Source organism: Ovis aries, chromosome 11 (genome assembly GCF_016772045.2).
Source record: "Ovis aries strain OAR_USU_Benz2616 breed Rambouillet chromosome 11, ARS-UI_Ramb_v3.0, whole genome shotgun sequence".
Taxonomy (NCBI): Eukaryota; Metazoa; Chordata; class Mammalia; order Artiodactyla; family Bovidae; genus Ovis; species Ovis aries.
The window spans coordinates 54,756,935-54,773,937 of NC_056064.1; the positions used below are offsets into that span (position 1 = coordinate 54,756,935).

At 51.9% G+C, this 17,003-nt stretch overlaps 1 protein-coding gene across 3 annotated transcripts in view; it reads left to right on the forward strand.

The window, feature by feature from the left end:
- Positions 1-17,003, forward strand: part of QRICH2 (glutamine rich 2) — a 27,784-nt gene continuing 10,781 nt past the window's right edge. For 2 of the 3 annotated variants that reach the window (XM_042256334.2, XM_042256332.2), the window contains exons 1-9: positions 1-524; positions 691-780; positions 1,934-1,993; positions 2,411-2,509; positions 5,547-8,733; positions 9,489-9,574; positions 10,691-10,788; positions 11,308-11,422; positions 16,261-16,521. In XM_042256334.2, coding sequence (XP_042112268.1) covers positions 15-524; positions 691-780; positions 1,934-1,993; positions 2,411-2,509; positions 5,547-8,733; positions 9,489-9,574; positions 10,691-10,788; positions 11,308-11,422; positions 16,261-16,521 — 4,506 coding nt within the window. In that variant the 5' untranslated portion in view covers positions 1-14. The remainder of the gene's footprint in view (positions 525-690; positions 781-1,933; positions 1,994-2,410; positions 2,510-5,546; positions 8,734-9,488; positions 9,575-10,690; positions 10,789-11,307; positions 11,423-16,260; positions 16,522-17,003) is intronic. The other variant, XM_042256333.2, reaches the window with a different exon arrangement.

Here is a 17,003-nt window from a genome sequence, read left to right on the forward strand (position 1 = left end):
AGAGAAGGCGAACGATGCCGCCCGCGACGGCGGCTCTCTCGGTCTCCCTCCGGGAGCTGGCCGACCTCGCCATCGGCACCCCGGAGGTGGGAGCTGTCAATTTCACGGCCCTGCACACGCTCCTCGTGGCCATGCTCAAGAGCCTCAACCTGCAGGAGACGCGGATCGACTTCCAGTCTCCCATGCTCGACCAGAGCCGCTCCTTTGAGTCCCCGCGGGTGTCGACCAGCACCCCGCAGCTGGTGGCGCCCAAAGAGAGGCGAAGGAGCAGCGTGGCCAGAGCGCAGACCCTGGAGACCCAGGTGAAGGACCTGGGCGGCCAGGTCCAGGACCTCGGCCGGCAGCTCAAGACCGTGGGGAGCCAGGTGCAGGCCATCGTGGCGCACGTGCAGCACTTCCCCACCCAGACTGATGGGCTGGACGACCGCGACTGGCTGGAAACGAAGGATTTGGCCCTGGTGACGCAGGAGAAGGGGCAGACAGGGCCGACGAAAGGCAGGAGTGACAGCAAGCCGGTCTTCCAGGTGGGTGTGCGGGCGGCCCGCCCAATCCAGGCCGCTCTCCAGCGCCCCGCCCCCAGGGAGCTGGGCTTCTGAGACACGCTCCTGGGAGGAGTCCCGGAGCCCGGAGGCAGGCGAGGGAGGGACAGGCCCAGGCCAGGAGCCCCACGGCTCGATTTCTACCTCGCAGGGCCCCGAGCTGCTCCAGGACCTCATGAAAGACATGAAGATTTTGAAGGAAGCCCATCAAAAGAAGGCGCAGCCTGAGTTGCAGCCTGAGGTGAGGGCGGCAGGGACCCCACCTTGGGGAGCTGAGTGACCCCCTTCCTGGGCAGCCTCCTTCCTCTCCTCTGTTTACCCAGGGCTCACCCACCACTTGTCAGACACCCATGCGTCCTGAACAGACCCAGAGAGGGCCCAAGAACTTCTCAGAATGTTCTTTAAGTGACTTTCCTTTAAACTAGAATAAAGGAGCAAGGTGGTGGGTGTTAAGGGATAAAAGTTTGGTCCAAGAAAAGAGAGCTAGAATGCAGAGGGTCATGAGTCACCACCCACAGCTCCCCAGGCAACAACCTCTCTCTCTCACTTGGATCTTTGTTTCCTTGGAGAGAAGCCAGGAGCCCTGAGCGTAAGCAAAGAGTCAGACATAACTGAAGCGACCGAGCACATTTTTAGATTTGGGGTTTGTCTTTGGTAAAGGCTGTTTGACCTTTAGATTCGTAGTTTCTGAAGGTTTGCCAAAATTCTAAGGAGCCACTTGCTGTTGATTTGCTAAGTTGTGTCCAACATTTTACAATGCCATAGACTGTAGTCCACCAGGCTCCTCTGTCCAAGGAATTTCCCACCCAAGAATACTGGAGTGGGTTGCTATTTCCTCTTCCAGGGAATCTTCCTGACCCTGGGATTGAACCCGTGTCTCCTGCACTTGCAGGTGGATTCTTTACCACTGGGCCACCTGGGAAGCCCCAAGGAGCTGCTTTAAGTGGTAGCGATTTGCTTTGATCCTTCAGAGGCACTTTTCCCTTTAAACAGTGCAGACTTTCAGATACCCAATCATCTTTGTTCTTGAGAGGCGAGGTCAGTCTGATTCCAAAGTCCCACTAGTGGGTTGTATGAAATGCATCCTGGGACCAAACAAAGGGTCCCACCCTCACACCATTTTTGTCCAAGGCACGTAGCCCCCGGGTACCACTCACCATGCCCCATGTCCCTTCCTCTTGTTGTCTGGGAAGAGAATGGGGAGCCTGGCTTGGCAAGCTTCTCTGTACCTTGAGCTCCTCTAAGACCCAAGGACCTCCTTTCCTCTTCTGCCGTGTGTGTGTGTGTGTGTGTGTGTGTGTGTGTGTGTGTGTGAGTGTGTGTGAGTGTGAGTGTATGTATAGAGGCCACTGGAGGGGCTGTTTTGATCCTCAATCTCTGAACTCTTCTTCCAGCAACTCCTTCAACGGATTGAAGAACTGGAGAGGATAAATAGAGAAAGGGACGAATTCCTGGTAATATCAGCCAGTTCTGCGGGAAAGGGTGGTGAGAGAGGGGATTAGGGGGTAGGATGGTTGCCCAGAGCCTGGCCCCTCTCCTGGGGCTCACCCGGTTTCCCACCCCAGGGGTCTGCATGCCTTCATTCTAGGGTGATGTATGTCTCCTGCCTCTTGGGGTGCCGTCCCTGGCATGTGGGAACATTCTTTCCCTGCTCATTGGTCCATCTGAGGCCCACATGGGACAGGAAACCAGCCGCCCAACATTCACTGGTTTCTTGAAGGACAGTACTTCTCCTTGGGGCTTTGGAAAGACCCACCCCATCTTGTTCTGTTCTGTTCCTAAAGAGTCCTGGGATTAAACTAGGGGTGTGTGTGTTGTGTGTGTTCGGTGTGTGTGTGTGCTTGTCTGTGCGTGTTGTCTTTCACTGTCAGGAATTATTAAACCGGAAGCTGAGTAGGATGCCATCTTCAGAAGAAGCCACCATGGTCACCTGGGAAGAGCTGGAGCAGGCGATTACTGATGGCTGGAAGGTCTCACAAACAGAAAATAAGGGTGGGGGGTCCTGGGGGTGGGCAGTGGTCTTGGAAGGGGCCCCTGAACCTCACAGTGTTCTGTTATGTGGATATTTATAATTTCCTTCACGAGTTTTCTATCAATATTATGGATAGTTTTAATGTTTTTCCCCAAGCTATAAGGAACCCTGCTCTAATGCGACATTCACACAAGTGAAGGTATTCATAGGGTAAATTCCTAGAACCAGAATACATGTTTATAGTTTGGATAGCTTTGGCCAAAATTGCCTTTCATGGCTGTGGTTCTGATTTGGAGTTCCACGAACAGCAGAGCAGAGAACTTGTTTCTCAGTACCGGATTTTGTTTGTTTTTTTAAAAAATATTAATTTGCTGCATCAGATCCTGGTTGTGGCATGTGAAATATTTTTAGTTGCAGCATGTGGAATCTAGTTCCCCGACCAGGGATTGAATCCAGGCTCCCTGCATTGGGAGCATGGTGTTTCAGCCACTGAATCACCAGGGAAGTCCCCAGAGGATAGTTTTGATTTGCTTTCCTAGCTTTTCAAAGTTCCTTTAGAGTCTGTCCTAACACGCATGGGTCCCTTCACTATCAGTGCACAAAGGTGAGCAACTGTGGCAATAAAACCCGTTCAGGGAGCCTTTTGCTGATGGTGACTTGTACACACAGGTGGCATCTGCCTCGAGGCAGTGCATAGGATAACCAAACCAAGCTTTCTTTGTCTGAACAAAGGGGGTATTTTCAAATGACCCTCAAGGACAAGGATCAGGTGTCCTTTTGGTCTTGACATTCCTCTTCCTCTGACTTTGTGTATCTGGATTCCTCAGAAAGGGTCCCACAAGCAGGGGAAAGAGAGTGAGGCCTTTGGCGCCACCAAGTGGCCATCTGGGGTGCGCCGAATACCGTCTTGGTACAAAGACACCCTTCTAGTCTCCTTGTTTTCTGAGGTCAGGGCCCTCTTCAAGGAAAGCAGCATCAGAGAGTTCAAGGAAGAGCCTGCAAACCAAGCGACCAACCTAGAAAAAGGTGGCCTCTGCTTTCACTGTCATTTTTTTTTAAGCCAAAGCTTTTTTGCATTTACCCACATATCACTATTCTATGTTTCGAGAGAGCAGCACATTCTTGGGGGTGCCAGCAGAAGACACCCGCAAGACCTAAAAATAAGCCTCGACAGAAGCGCCTCTTGACTTCTCACTTGTCCAGAAGTGAGAAAGTGTCAGGGTTCTGACGGCTGCTCAGAATCACGAACAGCCCCAGAAGCAGATGAGAATAAATTTAAATATTAATTTCTGAGAAGCAAGAGTCAGTAATGATCATAATGAAAGCAGTGGAGAGTTTCACTCTCTCAAGCTGAGGAAATACAACACACTTGAGCCCAATTTTTTTTTTTTTTTTGCTTTGTTGGCAGTAACTCTAAGGTGATTGTGAGGTACACTCTCCACCTGCATCATGAGTAGACAGGCAGGATTGAGGCTTGGATGTGAGTACAGGGGGTGGGGGTGTGTGTGATGAGTACAGAGGAGTAGATTATACGCTTGGAGATGCAGATGTGAGGAAGGACACTGTCCATGTAGCAACTACAGTTCAAGGAGCTCAGAATTCATGTGGAAGACGCTCATCCCAGGACCTGAGTGTGGAAGGACGCTGACCGCTTGTTCCCAAGGGTGTGTTCTGATGGCCGATGGGGCAGGTCTTTGCAGCTTTGCTCATATACCCAGCGGTGCTGCTGATGCTTCTCTTCCACCTTCTTTTTCTCTCCTTCCTCCTCCTCCTCATGGTACTTCTTCAAGCAATTCTTGTATCAGTTGCATCCCTAGGGGAGAGGTCTTGGAGAATCTTCTGTAAAGCAGAGTGGACTGCCTCCCGTGATTCATCTTTTAGAATTTGATTTATTCTTGATTGCACGGGGTCTTTGTGGCTGTGTGCAGTCTTTCTCTCGTTTCAGTGAGTGAGGGTTGTTCTCTGGTTGCGTGGGCTCCTCACTGTGGTGGCATCTCACGTGGCAGAGCCAGGCTCTAGAGTGCGGGCCCAGTAGCTGTGGTACATGAACTTAGTTGTTCTACGGCATGTGGAACCTTCCTGGACCAGGGATCAAACCAGTGTCCTCTGCATTGGCAGGCAGATTCTTTAGCACTGGACCACCAAGGAAGTCCAGAGGCATGGAATCTTAACCACTAGACCACCAGGGAGCCCTCTTGGTCCCCTATAGATAACCTGTTTTCATAAACAATGCCTCAGACTCTGTCTCTGTACGTGTATGCCTGTTCTTTCATGAGAGTCAATACAGACAGTTCCTATCTATGGAGTTTCTGAGTCTGTGCTTTACATTTTAAATGCATGGTTTACTTTCTCTACTGTGTACACTTCTGCGGCCAGCAATGGGTCAATGGTGGAGTAGACTTTATATTGTAAACTCAATAAATTACTTATGTCCTTTGTTTCTAGACACAATAAAAGTTGGAGTTGATCACATGATTTAGCAGGTTTCCCCCCAACCTTTTTTTTTTTAATTTATAGTTTGGCTGTGCTGAGTTCTCATTGCCATGTGTGGCCTTTCTCTAGTTGTGGCGAGTGGGGAATATCCTCTAGTTGCAGCGGGTGGGTTTCTCACTGCGGTGCCTTCTCTTGTCGTGGTGCATGGGGTATCTATGCCCGTGGGCTTCAGTAGTAGTGGTGTGCAGGTTTAGCTGCCTCACGATATGTGAATCTTCCCAGACCAGGGATGAAACCCATGTGCCCCTCACTGGCATGTAGATTCTTAACTACTGCACCACCAGGGATCTCCCCGCTCCTGTCTTCTATGAGGAAAATTACATATAAGGAGACCATTTACAAATGTACAGACTCAAAAATCTGGAGAACTGCCTTTCAAGGGTGTCAAAGGCAGTCTTTGTGTCCAGCTTAGTTTTGTAAGGGTGCATGTTTTTTCCCCAAGGGCTCTAAATCATCTTCATCAGATACCCCAGACTTCCTACCCTCCTATCATGAGTACTTTTTCCTTAGAGACACTGATTTCTTTCTTCCTCTTTCACCAGACCTCAGAGTCATCAACAGGACTTCAGCGGCACAAAAGACAGAGTTCCATAACATCAAGTGACCTAATTGCAAGTGGAGTCTCCACAAAGCATCCAAGTGATGACCAGGCTGTGGACTCTGCTGGTTTTATCACAGACAACACCTTTTCAGGAAGCAGTGGCATAGGATACCCCTTCGATGGGCCTCCTGGCAGGGAACGAAGCAGAGTTTCCTCTGCCACTGGGTTTCCGGCTAGAGAACAGCACTTAAGGGCCCGTGATGAAGCTGGCCTGGCCAGACCCCATCCGCCATCTATGTCCCAGTTGAGGGCAGAGCCAGATCGCCGCCGGTCTAGAGAGAAGCACAGCTCAGGGCATCTACGCAGAGATGAACGGGATGCCCACCTTGGCCCAGTGTATCAGGATGCGTCCTTGTCCAGAGATCAACACCCTCAGATGTCCCCAGATCAGCACAGGGGAGTGTTTGCTAGCCAAGGCCACCTCTATGCAAGGCCAGATCAATATGGATTCGGATCGTTTGATTCAGATCAGCTTGAATTGCTGTATCCCAGCACTTACATGCCTGGCATGGTTCCCATCAGTGTGGATCAGGTTGGAGTGATGCTGCCTGGAATGGATGAGCAGGAATTGGTAGTAGCTGGCATGGCTCAGAGTGATGCGGTGCCACCATTGGTACATGGCAGAGATCAGCCAGGATCAGAACAGCCTGGTACAGTTCCGCTTAGCACATATCAACTTCCTGGAATGGATGAGAGTGGTATGGGACCACTTGGCACGTATCAGTCTGGGGTGGTACCTCTTGGTGTAGATCAGCATGGATTTGTAATATATCCCATGGATCAGCAAGTTTTTGTACAGCCCAGTTTGGGAACATCTGGCTTCATACAACCTGGCACAGAGCAGCATGAAATGATCCAGCCCGGTGCAGGCCAGGCTGGTGTGGTGCAACCCGGTGCAGGCCAGGCAGGTGTGGTGCAGCCCGGCGCAGGCCAGGCTGGTGTGGTGCAGCCCGGCGCAGGCCAGGCAGGTGTGGTGCAGCCCGGCGCAGGCCAGGCTGGTGTGGTGCAGCCCGGCGCAGGCCAGGCTGGTGTGGTGCAGCCCGGCGCAGGCCAGGCTGGTGTGGTGCAGCCCGGCGCAGGCCAGGCTGGTGTGATCCAGCCCAGAGCAGGCCAGGCTGGTGTGGTGCAGCCCGGCGCAGGCCAGGCTGGTGTGGTGCAGCCCGGCGCAGGCCAGGCTGGTGTGATCCAGCCCGGCGCAGGCCAGGCAGGTGTGGTGCAGCCCGGCGCAGGCCAGGCTGGTGTGATCCAGCCCGGCGCAGGCCAGGCAGGTGTGGTGCAGCCCGGCGCAGGCCAGGCTGGTGTGGTGCAGCCCGGCGCAGGCCAGGCAGGTGTGGTGCAGCCCGGCGCAGGCCAGGCTGGTGTGGTGCAGCCCGGCGCAGGCCAGGCAGGTGTGATCCAGCCCGGCGCAGGCCAGGCAGGTGTGGTGCAGCCCGGCGCAGGCCAGGCTGGTGTGATCCAGCCCGGCGCAGGCCAGGCTGGTGTGATCCAGCCCGGCGCAGGCCAGGCAGGTGTGGTGCAGCCCGGAGCAGGCCAGGCTGGTGTGGTGCAGCCCGGCGCAGGCCAGGCTGGTGTGATCCAGCCCGGCGCAGGCCAGGCTGGTGTGGTGCAGCCCGGAGCAGGCCAGGCTGGTGTGATCCAGCCCGGCGCAGGCCAGGCAGGTGTGGTGCAGCCCGGAGCAGGCCAGGCTGGTGTGGTGCAGCCCGGTGCAGGCCAGGCTGGTGTAATGCAGCCTAGAATGTATCCGCGAGGTTTGGTGCAACCTGGGATGTATCCACGAGGTTTGGTGCAACCTGAAATTTATCCACGAGGTTTGGTCCAACCTGGTATAGATCAGCCTGGTTTCATGCAGCCTAGAATGTATCCACGAGGTTTGGTGCCACCTAGAATGTATCATCGAGGTTTGGTGCAGCCTGGTGCGGGTCACCCTGGTCTGGTGCAATCTGGTGCAGGTCAAATGGGTGTGATCCAACCCAGTGCAGGCCAGCCTGGTGTGGTGCAGCCCGGCGCAGGCCAGGCTGGTGTGGCGCAGCCCGGTGAAAGTCAAGCTGGTGTGATCCAACCCGGTGCAGGCCAGGTTGGTGTGATCCAGCCCGGTGCAGGCCAGGTTGGTGTGATCCAGCCTGGTGCAGGTCAGCCTGGGTTGGTGCAACCTCAAGTGGATCAGTATGGTTTAGTACAGCCTGATAGAGGTCGACATGGCTTTTTTCAACCTAATATATCTATGCCTGGCTTGGTCCCACCTGGGGCATATCCTCCTGGTCTGGTCCAGACGGGTGCCTATCCAGGTGGTTTGATCCAACCTGGGGCCTATCCACGTGGCTTCATGCAGCCTGGTGCCGATCAGCAGGGTTTGGTTCAGCCTGTAATAGATCCACATTGGGGGAGGCAATCTGGCACAGGTCGAAGCATAATACCACCAGGCACAGAGCTTCTCGGGTTTCCAACATACCGTGCCGATTTTCGAAGTTTTACATCACCACGCCCATACCAGCAAGGTGTGGCACCTCCTGGCAGGGATCAGTATGGTCAGGTATCATCACTCCTATCCAGTCAAGGTCTGACACCATCAGGTACAGACCGAGAAGCTTTGGTACTACGAGAAATGTATCGACAAGGTTTGCAGCAGCGTGGCCCAAGACCATTAAGCACAGCTGTAGGATCTGCACCCCAGGATCAACAGCATTTGGAAACACCTGAACCAGAGCAGCGTGACCAGGCTGTTCCCGACTCTATCCCAGACTCCCAGGGCCTAATGTATGGTGGCCCAGGGTATCAAGGTGTAGATCAGCACGTCCAGGTAGGTGTGGGTCCAAAAGAACTATATGTTTTAAGCCAACCTGGAGTTTCTATTCAGACTTCCCCAGGCCAAGAGGCCCCCGTTCCCAAGAGCACATACTCCCTTGACTATCTGGACCGAGGCTCATCCGAAAGGAGTGATACTCAGAGTGAGAGACGTGAGTCACTGGATAAACTGGCTCCCAGCTTCCCCATAGCCGTGGAAACATTTCGTATGATGGGAGAGATTATCGCCCTCTACATGGAGCTTAAGGAGAACATAAAGGACCTGAATGAGGAACAGGCTGGCCTAACGGACTTGGAGAAGATCCAGTACCTGCTGGCACTGATGGGTGGGTGCTGCAGGCACAGAGGAGAGGCCATTTTCCTCCTCGGCTGATTTCATCCTTTTCTCCTCCTGTGCCTCTTGCCTGAGACCCCCGAAAATGGCATTTCCATTCTCAGCCATTCTGGGTTCTCCCATAGCCTTTAAGGGTCCAAGTTGTTGGTGTTTAGTCACTAACTTATGTCTGACTCTTTGCAGCCCCATGAACTGTAGCCCACCAGGTTCCTCTGACCATGGGATTTCCCAGGCAAGAATACTGGAGTGGGGACTTCCCTGGTGGTCCAGCGGTTAAGAATCCGCCTTCCAGTGCAGGGGAACATGCGTTCGATCCCTGGTCAGGGAACTAGATCCTACATGTTGCAGGGCAACTAAGTCCGCACACCAAAACTAGAGAGAAGCCCTCGAGCCACACGACTAAGACCCTGAGTGCTACAACTAAGACCTGATGCAGCCAAATAAATAAATATTCAAAAGAAAGAAAGAAAGAAAGAAAAAGAATGCTGGAGTGGGTTGCCATTTCCTCTTCCAGGGGATCTTCCTGACCCAGGGATCGAACCCATGTCTCCTGCATTGCAGATGGATACTTTACCACTGAGCCCCCAGGGGAGCCCTGAAAAGACACTCCTTTCTTCCCATCCCCTCTCTACCCCAGCCCCCAGGAAAAGCCAGATAAACGATCCATGTTGTTCTTCATTGTGAGGCTGGGATTGGGAGCCATTAGAAATCTGATTTTTCTGACTCTAAGATCTCTGTTCTCCATAGTCAAGAAGTCCATACCCCCTGACCTGCAGGAACAGCTGAAGACCTTAAAGGCCTTGACCAAAGAAATTCAACAAGAAAAAGCAAAAGTAAGGGAGGGTCCACCTGCTTTGCCTTCCAGTGCCAACAACCCCACTTCCCATTTTCATTTTCATGGACTGCACAGTCCTTTCACCTCTGTTACTATCACATGGATCTTTACAGTCCCCTCCGATGGGAAACACACCCCAGGTTTGAGCGTGTTTCTTTCCTGAATCTAAAACCTGACATTCAAAGCTATTAAGATTCCACTGAGCCAGCAAGGTGGCCTGGGCTCCTTTCATTACATGTGGTCATTTCCAGTGACCCCCACTGTCCCTGGAGCAGCCTTGGAGTTTGTGGGACTGTCTGGGGCCAGCAGTCATGGCGAGGGGCTGTTAGGTCTTCAGCCCTTCTCTCTGTCTCCTTTTAAGGTTTTTATTTTGAGGTGGATGATATTTAAAGTCATTATTGAATTTGTTACAGTATTGCTTCTGGTTTTTTTATGTTTTAGTTTTCTGGCCCTGAGGCATGTGGGAATCTTAGCTCCCCTACCAGGGATTGAACCCATATCCCTTGCATTGGAAGGTGAAGTATTAATCACTGGACTACCAGGGAATGACTGACTCCCCAGTCATTCTCTTAACGCCAGCTCTCTACATCCACGGGCTTCCCTGGTAGTTCAGGTGGTAAAGAATGCACCTGCAATGCAGGAGACCCTGGTTCAGTTCCTGGGTTGGGAAGATCCCCAGAGGAGGGCATGGCACCCTACTCCAGTATTCTTGCTCCCATAGACATAAGAGCCTGGCGGGCTATACTCCATGGGGTCACAAAGAGTCAGACACAACTGAGCGACTAAGCAAAAGCATCTTCATCCACGGGGTAGACGGACTGAATGTCAGGAAGGGACCTCAGGCTTTGCTAGAGGATTGGATTAGGATTAGGGGGTGGGGTGACTTGCCTGGTGGTCCAGTGGTTAGGACTCTGTGCTTTCACTGCCAGCAGCCTGGGTTCGATCCCTGGTTGGGAAACTAAGATCCTGCAAGCCTCATGGTATGGAAAAAAAAAAAGAAAAAGAAAAAGCAAGGATTAGGGAATGAGGGAGGAGCTTGCTGGGCCTGCAGAGGTACATTCAGAAAGCAGAGATCTCAAGCCTGCCTGACACTCCTCTTCCATTGGATTTGTAGATGGAGAAGATGAGCAAGATCCTGGAGGGTCATGGGGAGAAAGAAATAGGAAAGGAGGAGAAAGGTAGCCCGCTGAACCTGCAGCTGGGTGTCCTCAGGTAAAATCCCCCAGCTGAGTGCAGCTTGTGTCCTGGCATCACGTGTTCTCAGCCAGGGAGGCAGTAGCAGCCTCTGGTCCCCTCGTTCCTGAACCGACTGCTATCTTTGATCCGGATCACGTCTGCTCTTCAGGTTGTCCGTACCTTGTTCAGGTTGCTAGTGGAAGTTTCCCACGTTCTTAAAACAGTTCAGCACCAGGACTTGGAAGAGCACTCCTCTCCCCGGACAAAAAGCTCCCTAGATTCTGTCCACAGTTGGAGGCTTCAAAGCATTTGCTGGAGCCCCTTGGAGCAGTCTCTGCGCAGGGCCAGGCCTCACCCCCTTGAAGCCTTTCAGCCGGGCACACTGGGCACCCGCCTCCACGGCAGGCAGGGCCTTGGATGCTTTAGGCAGAGCTTGGAGAGGGGATGTGAAAGAGCGCCGGGCTGCCTCCTCCATCCTTGAGGGCCGGCGCTCTGCCATGCCGGGCCCCGGCCCCTGGGCGGGTAGTGGGGCTGGACCATCTCTTGCGCACACAGAGTCACCATGGCCGACATCGAGAAGGAGCTGGGCGAGCTGAGGGAGAGCCAGGAGAAGGGCAAGGTCAGCATGGAACATTCGGTCTCCGAAGCCTCCATTTACCTGCAGGATCAGGTGAGGACCTTCAGCCCACAGGGACAAGGGCCCTTCTCAGAGCTGGCTGAGGGCGTTGGGGATGCTAAACGCTTATCTGATATGTACTCGGCAAGTATTTTCTCCCTTTCTGGGGGTTGTCTTTTCACTCTCCTGGGAGTGTCTGCCTTTACATCGTGAGTGTTGGTCACCCCAGAATGTTCCCAGTGAGGACTGTCTGGACTCAGACCAGCTCTCTGAGTGCCCATAGAAGGATCAGATGGGCAAAATCATGGGCCCAGGGGGCTCATGATGGGAACCCCTTTATGCTAGAGGCCCCATTCAGGACCCCCACCAAGTTTGCCAGGACGGCGGTGTGCACCATTTCACAACCCAGAACTGACTGTCTTGGATAGGATGGCAGTAGATGGTGTGTTTGAGAGTCACGTGTTATCCCAAGGCTCAGGCCTGAGCTTAGCCACCTCTGGGGCTCCGCAGGGCCACACCTGGAGGGCATCCACCTGCCACTGGGCAGGCCTAGCTCCTGACTCTCCAGAATAGCGTTGACTCTTCTGGTGGCAAGAGTCATGCTGAGCTCAGGCCCACAGGAACCTGGTTGAAAATACAGACGTGTAGAGGAAATTGGGAAGGGCAAACTTCCAGGCCAAGGGGCCAGTCTGGCCTGGGCCACTACCTGTCCGTCCTTGTGTGTCTTTTTTGAAAAAGCTTTCTTTCTTGCCTGCTTGGCTTTGCTGGGTCTTCTTGGCTGCGTGCGAGGGCTTTCTCTAGTTGCATTGCACAGGGGCTACTCTTGAACGCAGTGTGAGGGCTTCTCAGGGCAGCGTCTTCTCTTGCCGCGGAGCGCAGGATCAAGGCGCGCGGGCTTCAGGAGCGGCTCTAGAACGCTGGCTTAGTTGTCGTGGAGCACCAGGTTAGTGCTCCTTGGCATGTGGGATCTTGCCGGACCGGGGATCAAACCGGTGTCCCTTGCCTTGCGAGGCAGATTCTTAACCACTGGACCACCAGGGAAGCCCTCTGTCTTTTGTGTCTGTCTTTGCCTCCGTGTCACTTTCCGTATCCATCTTTCTCAAATACCGCTGTATCTCTCTTGCCTTCTGTATTCCGTCAGGTTTCTTTTTTTTCCATTTTTTTTATAATTGGAGGATAATTGCTTTACTATGCGGTGTTGGTTTCTGCTGTACAACAACACAAATCAGTAATAATTATATATATATATCCCCTTCCTCATAAGCCTCCCTCCCCCCTCCCATTCCACACCTCTGGGTCATCACGGAATGCCAGGCTGGGTTCCCTGTGTCAGTCAGCTTTCTTATCTCTCACACATGGTCCAAAAGGGCTGCCCCAGGCCTTACAATGTCACATGCTTCCACGAAGGGGGGCCCTAGGTTGGCTCAGCCCCTCTCCCCGAGGCAGGCACCACGTCACAGGTCTTTGGCTAGTCTGGTGTCTACCCAGGACCAGTCCTTTATGGGGACAAACTGGGACCCTGGGATCCAGAAGAGAGCAGGAGGGCCAGTGGAAGGAGTTTGTTCCCACCCAGGCCGTGAGAGACCCCTGCAGTGGCGGCACTGGTCACATTCTCTCTCTTTTTTTCAGTTGAAGTATAGTTGACCTACAATATCACATCAGTTTCAAATGCTCAACATAGTGATTCAGTATTTTTACAAGTTATACTCCACTGAGGGCTTCCCAGGTGGCTCAGTGATAAAGAATCTGCCTGCCAAGCTGGAGACACGGGTTTCAATCCCTGGGACAGGAAGATCTCCTGGATAAGGAAATGGCAACCCTAAACGACTAAACAGCAACATACTCCATTGGAAGTTATTATAAAAGAATGGCTCTATTTCCCTGTGCTACACAATATAGCTTGGCTGCTTATTCACACACAGTAGTTTGTACTTCTTAGTTCCCTCCCCCTGTCTTGTCCCTCCCCTGGCCCTCCCCCAGCTGTAACCACTAGTTTGTTCTCTAGGTCTATGAGTCTGTTTCTGTTCTGTTCTATTCACTAGTTTGTTTTATTTTTTAGATTCTACATATAAGTGACAACATACAGTATTTGTCTTTGACTTACTTCACTAGGTCCATCCATGAAAGCGAAGCGAAAGTGTTAGTTGCTAATTCATGTCTGACTCTTTGCGAACCCATGGACTCTTGGCCTCCAGGTTCCTCTGTCCATGGAATTCTTCAAACAAGAATACTGGAGTGGTTAGCCATTCTCTTCTCTAGAGGTCCATCCAAGTTGTTTTGCAAATGGCAAAATTTCGGGGTTTATGACTGAGTAGTATTCCATTTTAATATATAAACCACATCTTCTCAATCTATTGATGGAAACTTAGGTTGCTCCATGTCTTAGCTATTGTAACTAGTGCTGCTGTGGACATTGTGGAGCATGTGTCTTTTTGAATTCGTGTTTCCATTTTCTTCAGATACATAACCAGGAGTGGAATTGCCGGATCATACGCTAATTCTATTTTTAGTGTTTTTAGAAATTTCTGTACTGTTTTCCATGGTGACTGTACCAATTTACATTCCCAGTAGACTTTTTGATGCTAGCCTTTCTGAGAGGTGTGCGATGATATCTTATTGTGGTTTTGACTTGCATTTCTCTAATAAGTAGCGATGTAGAGCATCTTTTCATGTGCCTGCTGGCCATCTGTATACCTTCTTTGGGAAAAATATCTATTTAGGTCTTCTCAGTTCAGTTCAGTCACTCAACCGTGTCCGACTCTTTGCGACCCTATGGAGTGCAGCACCCCAGGCTTCCCTATCCATTACCAACTCCCAGAACTTGCTCAGCTCATGTCCATCAAGTCAGTGATGCCATTCAACCATCTCATCCTCTGTTGTCCCCTTCTCCTCCTGCCTTCAATCTTTCCCAGCATCAGGCTCTTTTCCAATGAGTCACCTTCTTCATATCAGGTGGCCAAAGTATTAGAGTTTCAGCTTCAGCATCAGTCCTTCCAAGGAATATTCAGGACTGATCTCCTTAAGAACTGACTGGTTGGATCTCCTGCAGTCTAAGGGACTCTCAAGAGTCTTCTCCAACACCACACTTCAAAAGCATCAATTCTTTAGCGGTCTGCTTTCTTTATAGTCCAACTCTCACATCCATACATGACCACTGGAAAATCCATAGCTTTGACTGCTGCTAAGTCACTTCAGTTGTGTCTGACTCTGTGCCACCCCATAGATGGCAGCCCACCAGGCTCCGCCATCCCTGGGATTCTCCAGGCAAGAACACTGGAGTGGGTTGCCATTTCTTCCTCCAGTGCATGAAAGTGAAAAGTGAAAGTGATGTCGCTCAGTCGTGTCCAACTCTTTACGACCCCATGGACTGATGCCTACCATGCTCCTCCTTCCATGGGATTTTCCAGGCAAGAATATTAGAGTGGGTTGCCATTGCCTTCTCCATAGCTTTGACTAGACAAACCTTTGTTGGCAAAGTAATGTCTCTGTTTTTTAATATGCTGTCTAGGTTGGTCATAGCTTTTCTTCCAAGGAGCAAGCATCTTTTAATTTCATGGCTGCAGTCATCATCTGCAGTGATTTTGGAGCCCAAAAAAATAAAGTCTGTCACTGTTTCCATTGTTTCCCCATCTATTTGCCATGAAATGATGGAACTGGATGCCATGTTCTTAGTTTTTTGAATGTTGAGTTTTAAACCAGCTTTTTCACTCTCCTCTTTCACTTTCATCAAGTGGTTCTTTAGTTCCTCTTCACTTTCTGCCAAAATGGTGATATCCATCCATTTTTTAAATCGTGTTGTTTGATTTTTGAATGTTGAATTGTATGAGCTGTTTATGTTTTAGATATTAACCCCTTACCAGTCAGATCATTTGGAAATATTTTCTCCCATTCCATAGGTTATCTCTTTGTTGGTGGTTTCCTTTGCTGTCCAAAAGGTTTTCAGTTTAACTAGACCTCATTTGTTTATTTTTGCTTTTATTTCCTTTGACTTAGGAGGCAGATAAAAAAATGTTGCTACAATTTATTTAATTTTTTATAATTTATTTACTTTTGGTTGTGCTGGGTCTTCGTTGCTGCTCGTGGGCTTTCTCTAGTTGCGGTGAGCAGAGGCTGCTCTTCATTGCAGGGCACAGGCTTCTCACTGCAGCGGCTTCTCTTGTTGCAGAGCACGGGCTCTGGGCACATGGGCTTCAGAGTTGCTGCCTGTGGGCTCAGGAGTGTCAGGTGGGGTCGTTGCTCTGCGGCATCTGGGATCTTCCGGGACCAGGGATCAAACCCATGTCCCCTGCATTGGCAGGCGGATTCTTCCAGCGGACAATCAGGGAAGTCCTATTGCTACAATTTATGTCAAAAAGTGTCCTGCCTGTTTTCTTCTAGGAGTTTTATGGTCTTGGTTTTACATGTAGGTCTTTAATCCATTTTGAGTTGACTTTTTTGTAGGTGGCATTAGAAAATCACGTTCTCTTATTGTTATTTACATACTAAATGGGGAGAGAGCATGTGTGAGCCCACCGCTCCTCTGCCCAGGGCCTGGAGCAGGGCCTGTGTGCCACCAGGGTCCTCAAAGTGTGTGTGGACTGACTGACAGACATCATCACTCTGGGATTTAGCTAGAGGAGATATATTCTCACATTGCACCAATGGGCTGGCTGGAGAAAGGTACAGAAGCCCCCTTCCTGCAAGGGCTTAATCAGCATCTGCCCTCCCTCCCCTGGGAACACTATTCACTGTTTAATGGACAGACATCGAGCACCTCCCGTGAGCTGCATACCCTGCGAGGCACCGAGGCTCTGGCACCTGCCTGGATCACAGCAGGTCCGGGCAGAAAGGCTGGTGGTGGCCGTGTGGTGACCTGCTCACTGCCCTGAACCCGCCCTCTCTCCCACACCCAGTTAGACAAGCTCAGGACGATCATTGAGAATATGCTGGCCTCGTCCTCCACGCTGCTGTCCATGAGCTTGAACATGGCCCCGCACAAGCCCCTGACCACCCTGGCTCCCAGCCAGATCGACCCTGCGGCCACGTGCCCGGCCTGCAGCCTGGACCTGAGCCACCAGGTCAGCATGCTGGTGCAGCGCTACGAGCAGCTGCAGAACATGGTCAGCAACCTGGCTGCCTCCCGGCCCTCCAAGAAGGCCAAGCTGCAGAGCCAGGTGACGCGCCTGCCTCCCTCCTGGGTAGCTGCTTGGGGTGTGTCCGGGGGAGGGATGTTGGGTCACTTTTGCATGATGGAGCCCTTTAGCAACCGCCCAAAAGTGCCTGGTCTTTCTGTAGGGTCACAGCAAGGGCAGCCATTGAGCTGGCCCTGGGGATGGGACTGGGGGGCCGAGCTGGGTCCACGGTGGGATGGGGACAGCGTAGCTGGTGGAGGGGTGGAGCAGAGCCATGCTCGTGCCTCGGGGACGCTGACATAGCTTTAGTGCTTGTTGCCCGCTCCTTCACACTGGTCTTCTGGTCTGTTTCTCTCTTCCCCTATAAAGGGCAGGCCTGCTGGGGGGAGGGCAGGGAGGACCACAAGTCCCTGAGGCCTGTCTCTTGGACTCCAGAATTCACACTCAGCTCAGGGCAGGAGGGGAGACTGTAGACCACATCCCAACCCTCTGGGGCCCCAGAGCAGCTCACCACCTTACCTACA